Source organism: Bombus pascuorum, chromosome 11 (assembly GCF_905332965.1).
Source record: "Bombus pascuorum chromosome 11, iyBomPasc1.1, whole genome shotgun sequence".
NCBI lineage: Eukaryota > Metazoa > Arthropoda > Insecta > Hymenoptera > Apidae > Bombus > Bombus pascuorum.
Window position 1 is genome coordinate 13248861 of NC_083498.1, and position 11987 is coordinate 13260847.

The 11987-nt window shown below is 34.4% G+C and overlaps 1 protein-coding gene and 2 long non-coding RNA genes across 4 annotated transcripts; 2 read left to right on the forward strand and 1 right to left on the reverse strand.

Moving 5' to 3' along the window:
- Positions 1-39: 39 nt before the first annotated feature.
- On the forward strand, positions 40-9709 carry LOC132911830 (fumarylacetoacetate hydrolase domain-containing protein 2A). 2 transcript variants are annotated; one of them, XM_060968810.1, is made up of 7 exons: positions 40-304; positions 3003-3164; positions 3681-3716; positions 7640-7856; positions 8404-8738; positions 8885-8972; positions 9242-9709. In XM_060968810.1, the coding sequence occupies exons 1-7, from the start codon at positions 165-167 to the stop codon at positions 9302-9304; spliced, it is 1041 nt and encodes a 346-aa protein (XP_060824793.1). In that variant the 5' UTR covers positions 40-164; the 3' UTR covers positions 9305-9709. The 2 variants fall into 2 exon arrangements, with proteins under 2 accessions (XP_060824793.1, XP_060824794.1); XM_060968811.1 differs by lacking the exon at positions 3681-3716 and having other exon boundaries at positions 41-304.
- Positions 126-514, reverse strand: LOC132911835 (uncharacterized). The gene is made up of 2 exons (XR_009659091.1): positions 432-514; positions 126-328 (listed from the first exon to the last, which is right to left on the reverse strand). It is a non-coding gene; the product is annotated as an uncharacterized LOC132911835 (long non-coding RNA).
- On the forward strand, positions 834-1821 carry LOC132911834 (uncharacterized). The gene is made up of 2 exons (XR_009659090.1): positions 834-1194; positions 1270-1821. It is a non-coding gene; the product is annotated as an uncharacterized LOC132911834 (long non-coding RNA).
- Positions 9710-11987: the final 2278 nt, after the last annotated feature.

The window sequence follows — 11987 nt, forward strand, 5'->3', positions numbered from 1 at the left end:
GCTAGAGTGGCGCAATGTGTTCAGTTGCAGTTCGTCTTTTGCGGCGAGTACTCTAGATTTTTTTTTGTTCTCTGGTGATATCCTCGTTTTTCTTTCCACGTCTAGGATCAATTCACAACGTTGCGTTTATTTCGAGCCGATAAGGATTTTTATCGGCAAGTAAAATGCCTTTCCGTTGTAAATTGCGTTCGATTAGCAGAGTCTGCTTGGCCTTTAAAAACTCGCGTACCGAGAAAAGCAATTCGCATTTCGCTGCTAGCATAACCAACAGGAACTTCTCTATCAGTGGCACGGTCAACATGAGGTGAGTCGAAACATCTAACTACAACTTTAATCGAATTTTTAATCTGGTTATAATCTCAAGTAGCTTCTTTTGTTCTCTTTTTTTTATTTTTTTGTATAAAGCAATTGTTTTATTACAATTGTTTTACATTTGGAGCAATACTCTGAAGCGATGGAATTTGGCGCGACGTTTTTTATTGGCCTATGCTTTACATGTATTTCTGTTTACTCTTTCAGAGGCGTCTAGTTTTAAGCGAATTGATTCGCCCATTCAAAAATGGCTCGCGGTGTTAATAGACACTGTTACGTATTTACTTCGAGATAATATGGTTTACTTTGATTCGATGACTTGTTCAATAAGGACAAGCTTGCCAAAATATAAAAGACGAATGTATATACAACTGATGTGTTTTAAGTGTTTTGGATACTATTTAGATAATAATATATTAGATAATATTAGATCATGTTTTCTTCTAAATAGTAAAGAAAAGTTCACGACAATGATTTCGCTAGACGCATTTTTATGTTTCAATAAACATGTTAGTATCGATTCCTAAATCAGTAGCGCCGTTTACCGGTTAATCGTGTAGAGTCAATTCATTGAGGAACACGATAGTTTATTTGATTCAAACACCTGAATACATTCGATTAGATGTATAATTATGTCATCGGCACTGAACAGATCTGAATTTATACGCTCACAAGGCTCCTTACACCCTGAACTTAGTCGCGTGTACATATACACATGCCAAAGAGGGATTCGATACGTTTGCATAAATCGACATCATTTTAACACGTTGTTAAACTACTTATACTGCAGAGATCTCGCGAGATAATACAGGAGCTAGGATACTGCTCTCTATCGCTCACCATCACGCCATGCTATTGTTTTGTTTGTATATGACAATTTTGGTCAATACGCGTGCTTAACTTTAAGATTCTGTTGAATTTGTGAAAAGCAACCAATCTGGCCCGCATTCCTTCCAGACGAATTCTTTCCATCCTCGTATTGTACATGAAACACCAATGATCCACGCGAAACCTTTTGTTCGAGTCGTATGATATTTTAGTTATAAAAAGAAACCAGATTGTGAAATACTTACTGATATCATCTGTCGGTACACAATTATGGCGTCTGTTTGTACCTCGTCGGTATATGCACATCACAAATTCTTGAAATTTGCCCGACTCTACGTTGCATCGTGAACAATAATGGTCAGAGTACGCAGTCACTTATTGCGATTGCAATAAAAGGAAGTGAAACATGTTTTGTTTTAAAATACAATTGAAAGTGAGCGTATAATAAATGGAATTATACAATAATTAATTCTATTACGTTTTTTGAACTATTTCTCGCCAAATCGTGTTTGCTAGCGTTAAAAAGTTCGTAATTAATACATATTTTATTACAATTTTATGTTAAAATCTTTTTTAAATACAGGAGCGATATTTGCTGGAATTGTTTACTGGAAATAAAATGAGATATTGTTCGTTTCTAACTATCTGCTGAAAATAAAATGAGATGTTGTTCGTTTTTAATTAATGTTGAACGAGTCGTATGATATTTTGGTTATAAAAAGAAACCAGATTGTGAAATACTTGCTGATATCATCTGTCGGTACACAATTATGGCGTCTGTTTGTACCTCGTCGGTATATGCACATCACAAATTCTTGAAATTTGCCCGACTCTACGTTGCATCGTGAACAATAATGCCAGAGTACGAAGTTACTTATTGCGAATGCAAAAAAAGTAAGTGAAACATGTCCTGTTTTAAAATACAATTGAAAGTGAGCGTATAATATATGGAATTATGCAATAATTAATTCTACTACGTTTTTTGAGCTATTTCTCGTCCAATCGTGTTTTCTAGCGTTAAAAAATTCGTAATTAATACATATTTTATTACAATTTTATGTTAAAATTTTTTTTAAATACAGGCGCGATATTTGCTGGAATTGTTTACTGGAAATAAAATGAGATATTGTTCGTTTCTAACTATCTGCTGAAAATAAAATAAGATGTTGCTCGTTTTTAATTAATGTTGAACGAATTTAAGATTCACATTCAGAAATTGATTAATTTGTTATCGTCTTATCGTCTTATCGTCGTTTATCGATAACATTTTTGTTGAACAAATATTTATCAATAATTTTTACGCATAGATTTGGTCGAGTTGCATTCAAAAAGAAATATGTTTGATTGAGAGGTGTATTTACCTCATTGGAGGATTCAGTTAATATTCTTATTTAATCAACCTCTTCAAATAATCCGACAATCCATCAGTCTCGATTTTCGTTGCTCAGCTTTCCAAGATCGGCACAAAAATCGTGCTGTTTATATGTTATAAAATATTACCTCAATATTATTGTTTTTCATTATGAGATCAAACAAAAACATTTCCACACTTAGAAGGATTCTAAAGAAAGAGAAGGTAATGGCATTTGTCCTAGGAAAATTGATAAATTAGTTAACTTTATGGATACGAATTACTTCTATTTATTAGAAGTTAAGTGCAATCGTTCAGATAAGTTTATTACTTAGATAGGTTTATTTGGATATTTGCCTTTTTGGCCGATTATTAAAGGTACATTTATCATGCATATATTATTATTTTCATTGATTAGATTCTTTGATTAAATAGGATTACTTTAGTGGACATTATTTGGATCATAAATAAATCCATTATTATACACATATTTATTCTTCATCTTCCATAGGTTTGTGCAATTCACCGGCAAAGATGGTGGACCTCAGCATCTGGGGGTGCAACTTGTCCAAGGGGGTGACATAATCGCCGTTTCCGCTGTGGACTCGCGAATTCCTAACACAATGAAAAAGTTTTTGGAAGGTGGTGACGACATGTTGAAAAAAGCCAAAAGGTAGGTGTGGAACGATTCAAAATAATCAAGAGGCCATAAGAATAAATTGTGCCGTTTTTACGAACTATCACGCTGTACAAATGATGTAAGCATATCGAAAAGAAAAAAACAGATATCATGTCGAGGGACACGCGATAATTAATTTACACATAAACAAGTCGCAGCTGGCTTAGAAGAAGATTATAATGGATCTTCGGTAGGATAATTGAACTTTTTATATGTATGTTACACGAAGATTAATTAAAAGTTTCTAAAACATGGTAAAAAAAAAAAAAAAAAAAAAAAGAGAAAAAAGAGAAAGGTGAACGTATGATTATTAGTTGAAAAATATCTGAAATAATTTCCAGAATGTCCAGAATTAAGTTAAAAGTTGTTGAAAAATTACGAGGTATAAAGAAAGAAAAGAAGGATATGTACTCGTATATACTTCAATATGTACTGCAATAACTACATTTGACAATGAGATTCTTATTACGATATTCCGTTCGATTTCATAGTTGATCATTTTGTTCCCAGGGAAGACGAAGTGAACCTGTTGACCATGGTAGAAAGGTTTGTGCCATTGAAAGAATTCAGTGTGAAAAAGATTTTTTGCGCATCATTTAAACCCCTCTAAATTAAGCTTCTGTAAGATACCATTAATCCATAGTGTCTGTCTTTTTCTCTGCGTTTGTGTAAACAATTCCCCATTGTTCGTACTTGTATATAATTCACATATCATACTTATTTATTCTTTACTTATATTTTACAAATGTAACTATAATTCTACACATCGTATTTCAGAAACATATTTATACGTAGATTACAATTTTGTATTCTACAGATGAATATGTTTGAAAATTTCAAATACATTCTGTATTCTGTCTTCAGAGAAATCAATTTTTATTACTTTAGAAGTAAATGCCTTATTTTTTTAATATATACGTAGAATGCTTTTCTAAATACTTATGTATGTCAAATTTAATGGTTTCAACATGTACACGGAATACTTCTTTTACTACGTACGGACGTTCCCGGGACAGCCTTTTATATCCTGATGTATTGCAGATATGAAACATTTTTTACATGTGGATTGCATACTATAAGGAGGATATATTTTTGATAAACAACAAAAAGACTAACCCAAATTCAATAATACATCGATGATATTCGCTTTTAATCGAGTTATAACGGCCAGTTTTTCCAGCCTTCGCGTATGCACTCATGCACGTTTAACGGTGCCTTTTAAGCTCGCCTAACTCTCGTTTATAAGTATAAGATAAACGGCCGGTGGTCGGCAACTAAACTGTGACACGTATGCTACCACAGACGCATATCTATAGACAGAAATACACTGTAGTGGTATTGATAGTTTTTAGCGAATATCTTAAAAGATAAGCGAGTTTACTCACTCTTTATATGTATAGGAAAAAGTTATTGAAAATATCGATTTCTACAATGTATCCAAAAATCATTGAAATCGGACGATAGGCAGTGTTTCTATAGTGTCACGTAGTTTTCTTGTAGGAGGATGCGTAGAGAACATATAGAGGTTGTTTCTTTAAACTGAACTATATATCTCTGTTTTTATACCACATATATGGACTCCTCGGAACGTTCCACGTCAAAATGTTTTAAGGTACAATACTTAAAAAAATTAGCAATCCGCGAGATAATTTTTTTAAATTAAAATTCTTCGTCCACCGTTATCGGCAAGATATAAAGAACGTTGAAGATCTGTTCCCCGAAATTCTTATTGCTGTGCTGAATATGCAGTATCGAATAGTATATAATTTTCTAATCTGTTGTTTAGTTTTTATTACTTTTTAAAATTTTCATAAGCTTTTTGTAATTTTTTCAATTGCCACTTAATTCCAATTGCCACGTACATCATGTATGTACGTATGTATGTAGATACGATTTATTATCGAGTACCTAATTTCATTGAATTACATCGCTAATTTTTATTGTAAAATGTTGCTCTATTTTCATCAATAAACTGTATCATCATAAACTATAAATCTATAAATAAACTTCAAACAATACTACAAAATTTAGATAAACTGAAATTTGGATTCTCGGCGTTATAATTAATCTTCTGTTATTATCGTCAATTCTGTATATAAATGAAGTCGCTGCTAGGCATGTATAGCCATAAAAATTGTAAAACTTGGAATAGTTTGTGATCTTCTGTGATTATCCGTGATCTTACGTGATTATACTACGCCTGTGTCTCTTTATTAGCTTTTTTTTTATTAAGCAAAATTGATATCCACGAAGTCGCGGAGTCTGAAAATTAGTTCGTTCGTTTTTTTCAAAGAAATGCTAGTTGGCGTGTGACGTCTTCATGGATCTTAATCTTTCATAAAATTTGTTATTCTTAAATTATTGTATAGTTTATTCTGTATGCATTTGAATTGTGAAATTCAATGAAATGGAATTCAGCGAAAAAGAAAGACTGACTACCCTCCGATGTCGATGATTTTTGGGGATATGTTGTAAAACTCAATTTTCTCCTATAACTGGCGGTCTCGCTTAATCTCCGAGATATTCGTAATAAAACTGTTGGTACTAGCACATTCAATTCTGGTTATAGTTTTTCTGCGTCTGTGGCAACGTTACTATTGGTTGCCGACCGAATAAAACGACATCTACACTAAACCTATATAAACTATAAACAAAAGATAAGAATTACGTTCTGGTTACGTGTTATTTTGTCTGGCGGCTGGTGGTAATCAATACCGGCATATCGCTGCCATAGGCACAAAACTATGGACAGGTTTCACTGTAATGGTACCGACAGGTTTTTGCGAATATCTCGCGAGAGATATGAGATGAGATCGCCGGCGATATGCATAAAAAGGGTTGTTCAAAACGTTGATTTCTACAACATAGCTAAATATATATTTAAATCAGTGAGGACGTAACGCATTAACATGTTCACCAATCGAGAAATAGTTGGAAAATAATTATGCGTATCATTGCGCTCTGTGAAGTAACAAGGTATATTTCGTTCTCAATAATTAACGGACGATAACAGTATATTGTGCGAATGTTGCTAATCTTCTCCTATAATTAGCGAGGATCAATCTTTATTTGTTTATATTCCACATTCGTTTTATCGCATTGCTGAGCCTACCCATTGTCCCTTTCTATCACAAGGCAGACGACACAAGAAGGCGCTATCTTACTGACTGATTGATCTTGCAACACTTGACATTATAGATAACAGCATGTGCAGATTCAACTTGCATGTGACGATAGTTGTTACGCTAAAGCTGCATAACGGTTGCATACAACCGTTGCGTACCATCGTTTCATGCGTATCTGTATTCCGTATTCCGTATAGAAACTGAGGATTCGACTTGTAGCGAGAAATAGGGTCTCGGTTCCACCCGTGATCACAGTGAGTTTATCTCTTGTGCTAGTAGCGCATTTCTAAATTTTTGTTTTACACCAATCAGAAATAATTTTTCTTTTTGCATACCTTTTTCTATCTTAATTATCAATATTAAAAGCTAAAAAAATACACGGTATACAGAAATATAGCTGATCTAATAGAATAACAAAAAACGTTTCAATCATATTGAACGAAAAAGTAATAAAGGTGAGATATGTCCGCGAGATATGATTAGCTGGTCGCGTGTTGGGGAGCCCGGCGGCGGCGGTGGCGGTGGCGGAGGCGGAGGAGGCTCGCCCATAAATCGACGCGATAAGCGCAAAGAATTGATCACGCTCATGTCGAAGATGGTCGAAAACTATCAAGTGACACTAAAAAGGACATAATTTTGTACTATCTAAAGCGAGGTTTAATTTTATTTCCTATATACATATTACGAACGTATAACTTTACTTTCTTCGATTCATTTTTCGACTTTACTTTTCGAGATGTTCATAAAAATACTTTTGCTAATTTTTATCTTGATGTAGGTTAGGTTTGGGTTAGGTTCGGATTATATTTACTTATGGATATGACCATATCTATAATAATAAATGTGTCTGTACCGCGATATGTTCATATGTCTTATATTTCAACTCGTAAACAAGGGGGGATAAGAAAGAAACTCAATTTGCTAGCTTAGCCATCCGAGAGCCACGAACACTTATACATATAATATCAGCTTTTCGCAGATAAATTTTTACGAATGCAATGCCTGTATATTTTTTATACTAACAGTCAGGGTATTCTTCGTTATTGTTCTTCGTAGTAAAAAATATTTAAGTATAAAAAAAATTCGATCGTAAAACAAACACAATAACCATCAACAACAACCATCGTTGCTTGATCTCTGTCAAACATAGGAGCGCATGCAACTAAGATGTCAGTTGTACAACAAAGAGAACTCCATTAAAAGTACTCTATTCAGTAGCCACTACGTGATGCTAATCTAATCTAATTAGAAAGTTAATCTAATTAGAACATAGCCACTAATTCTGCCATCAGAAAATGATTCCCAAACGTATCTCAATGCTGAACATTAGTTTAACTATTGCAGAATAGTGGCAGAAGGACGCAGCGTGATACCAGAAACGGATGTGACTTTCTTGGCACCAGTTACAAAGATGGACAAGTTGGCGTGCGTTGGTCTAAATTATAGTGGCCATTGCGAAGAACAGGGAGTATCGACCCCGGAATCTCCAGTAATTTTCAGCAAATTCCCTAGCAATATCATTGGACCGCGCGATAACATCATGCTTCCGCCGATCTCAGAGGTAGGTTCAGGAACGACGAAGGAAACGCATTACCGAATTTACATTATTCTTGCGTAGCCGTGATCGTTTCTATATTTATAATAGCCCAGATGATTAGGTAATAAAATTAAACTTTCGAACTAATTATAGAACAATTTACGTGAAAAAAGAAAATATCGGTTTATCGATCAATCATAAAAGATTTTTACTTACTTTATTTTACCTACCTTATCAATCGAATTACTTGATGCACAAGAATAGTTACTACATTCATAAGGAAGTATATAATTTAAATATTGATCTGCATTACAATATATATATGAGATAGTAATGGATAAAATTGATTTTTGAATGTTTCGAATGAAGAACGACGAAATGATCGATAGGAGCACTGTTGGTGATTGTATAATGAGCGAACAATTATAAAACTATCAAGTCCATGCAGAAATGATACCGATTCTTATCTAATCGCGACGGTTTACCCAACAACCATCTGATGGTGTTATGTAAAATATTAAACGCAATGTTGTCCCATATTTATTTATTTCACTGGTGACTATTTTGATAGAAAGTTGACTGGGAGGCCGAGCTGGTGATAGTAATCGGCAAAAAGTGCAAGGCATTGAACAAAGACGAGGGAGAAGAATGTATCTTTGGTTATACGATAGCGCAGGATATCACAGCGCGAGATTGGCAAAAATCAAAGAGAAATGGCGGTCAGTTTCTACTTGGTAAAGCTATGGACACATTCTGCCCCATGGGACCAGCTATTGTTACCAAAGAAGCCATTTGTGACATTAACAATCTTTCAGTCAAGACGTGGGTGAATGGTGATATTAAGCAAGATGGAAACACAAGCGAGTTGATTTTTAAACCTCACGAAATCGTCGCATATATTTCACAGTATGTACTAGTATAGAACATCTAATATATCTCTATTTTATTTTGCGTAATACGCTAATTTTATCATTCAAAATTTGTTAACTCGATTGTTTCATCGAATGTTTGTGTTTCTTTCAAGGATCTTACTATGTGATCGTGTGTTTCAGATTTATGACGTTATTACCAGGAGACGTGATTCTAACAGGCACGCCAGCCGGCGTAGGATTTGCCCGCAAACCACCTGAATATTTACAGGTACCTGGCTAATCAGTCGACGATCCTTTTTACGATATCAAGCATTCAAGTATGAGTATATCTGAATAAATCTTTCCCCTCGAACGTAGTAAAAGTAAGAAAGCGAAAATATACCGGTAATATGAAATTGAGTCGTAAACAACCAATTCCCCCGCATCTCGAACTCTTAACTAGGATCTTAATATTGCTCGTCGACGACAGCCATACTGAAACGATTAACACTACGTTACGTACGATATTTATACACTTTTTATTGAATTTGCTTTTAGCGCGGGGACGTTCTAGAAACGGAAATAGAGGGCCTAGGTCGTCTGAGAAACAAAGTTCTCTGATCTGGCGGCGAGTGGAACATGTTCGTGGGAAACGTACGGGAGAACGATTCACCTGAAGAATGACCAAACGTACATTACAGGAATGAGGAACCGATGTCACAGGGCCATGGGCAAATCGCGATTTCATTCTGTACTGATTTAACGCGCGGTAACACGAGGAAGGAACGATATAATATGAAACTGATGTCAGTTTACAAAAATAGTAATAATAATTGAAAGAGAGAAAAGTTGGAGGTATATCGCAATTTTCTTTAAAAAATAGTCCAAGCCTAGCCGTACGCATTCAAATGTCTCAATAACAGTATACTTCTCATCGTGCATCATATTTACATACTTTACAGATTTGTACAAGTAGAGCGAGATTGTCTCTAAAAATATAAACTCGTATGAGAGATTTTTTATCAACCGATTGTTTTTTATTGACCTTTATGAATTTGTATAAAAATATTTTCTGACAAATTCGTCCGATGATGATTCTCGTGGACTGCTTCTTGTTTCCGGACTGTTCGATACGATGTTATTGGAAAATCAATTGTAAAATTCTGCATTACTTATTTCTTAATAAAACAGTTTCCACAATAGTCAGAGTAGAAACCTGGTATTTTACATTTCGTCACGTGTTCTATAATAATAATGTGATTTTTCTGTAGATACCCGTCCACGGGACGATCGCGGTGTGTGTGTATGCAATTTGTATATATGTTTATTTATTTTTATACGTGTATATTCGTGTATATCGTTTATACGTGCTATAATTCATTAATTATTTACGGAGGCAAAGCATCAGGGGAAACATTGGTTCTCTTTACTCGAAAAATCCATAAAGCGGGTTATCGATATGCTATTATGGATTTTACCTATGCTAACGAGTAGGCAGGTATAACGTTTAAAGTATGATTTTTCTAACAAAACTTTAATGTAATGTCACTGTATACAACGATTGTTAATAACGCGGTTGGAATTTTGTAATTACACGGATATTATATGAATAGTGATTAACGTTAAACGAGTCCTATTGAAAGGAATGAAAGGTACCAGTAATAGAATAGAATTATATAGAAATATAGGAAATACGGTGATAATTACGGTGTATTGTGCAAGCATTGATACGAATTATGACGCGGTACGGAGACAGCCGTGAAAGGAAAATATATACGCAGAAGATCGAGTAGGAGGAAACAGAGAGAAAGTGTGTGTGAGAGAGAGAGAGAGAGAGAGAGAGAGAGAGAGAGAGAGAGAGAGAGAGGAAATTGTGGAAAAGCGTAATGTTACTTAACAAAGAAACGTTGGGGCAGACAGAAGAAAGAAATGTAAATTTAATAAGTGGTAAATAGGTGGTGAATGAAAAGGAGGGTATAGGACAATAGGATGTGTCCAAAGTATTTTTTTGATGAAAAGAGAGAAAAAGATAAAAAGGACCGTGGTTATAGGAAAAATGGATCAGCCATAAATGTAGGTTTTAGTAAGTAAGACACGTAAAGAGCCCGGTTAGCTCCGCGGAGAGGTATCGTACTCGTAACCTTTTGTTGGCGTGTTCGATTCTCGAGACTGCGGAGCCCTGCTGTTGTTGGCGGCGGTGGGCGGCTCGTTTTTACATCTCGGGGATTTTTCCGACTCAAGCTACTCGACTTTGCTCCCATAAACAATTTTTGTCGTGCGTCGTTTGGTAGGTATGGTAAGGAAGAGAAGAAGAGTATCGCTGCTGGACGGTGGTAGGTATGCCATGTAGATAGTAAGGACATCATAAGTATTTATCACGCGACAGATTCAAATAGACGGAATTCTACTGGATATTAAATGCAAATGAGAAAGGTTATTAAATAAAATGAAACGTATGAATAAGAACGAATAAATTAATATAATTAAATAAAAGGTACCTGACTTTTAAGTAAGCATTAAATAAGAATTTTAAATATCGGACACAGTGATGTAGCGATGAATGTTATTCAAGAAAAAAGAACATTTTATTTTGTAATTAGCACGAGTAAATGAACCAATATCGATAATACAATATAATGTTTAATATGAATTTTATCTGTCTGATTATTTAATACCTTAACTGATTTCACAGTAACGTCATCGACTGCCGATAGGTTTTTTGTTCCTTTTTGTTCAAACTAATTGATGGTCGAAAACGAGTATCAAAAATGTGTGAATTTACCCTTAGTTTGTAGAAACTATTAAAATGATAAAAATGGATATCGTATCGAATCGTTAAAGACCCGAATTTACGATAAAAAAATTAAGAAATTGTTCAATTTGATTTTGTTATAATGGAAAAAACGCTTTCTGCTATATCAAAAAATCTTGAACTCTCTGAGAGTGAACATCGAAAAAGAACTGAAATATAAGGTAAATAAACAAAAAATATTAACAATAACATTGAACTAGTAATTGATAACGTCTAAACCGTTAATTTACAATACTTAATCTATTAATTTATAACATTTAACCAATTAATTTATAACATTTAACCCATTAATTTATAACTCTTAAACTATTAATTTACAACATTTCAGCCGTCAATTTCTAACATTTAGGCCTGTTGAAGTGATCGACACTTCTAAGAAAACTCTACATCTGGTCTTCGGTTTCTCAAGCACCGAGGTCATCGATAGCGCGTAGACAAAAGAATGCGTCGATGACAGACCATAAGCGGTACACATGCGACGTTGGTTTCGGC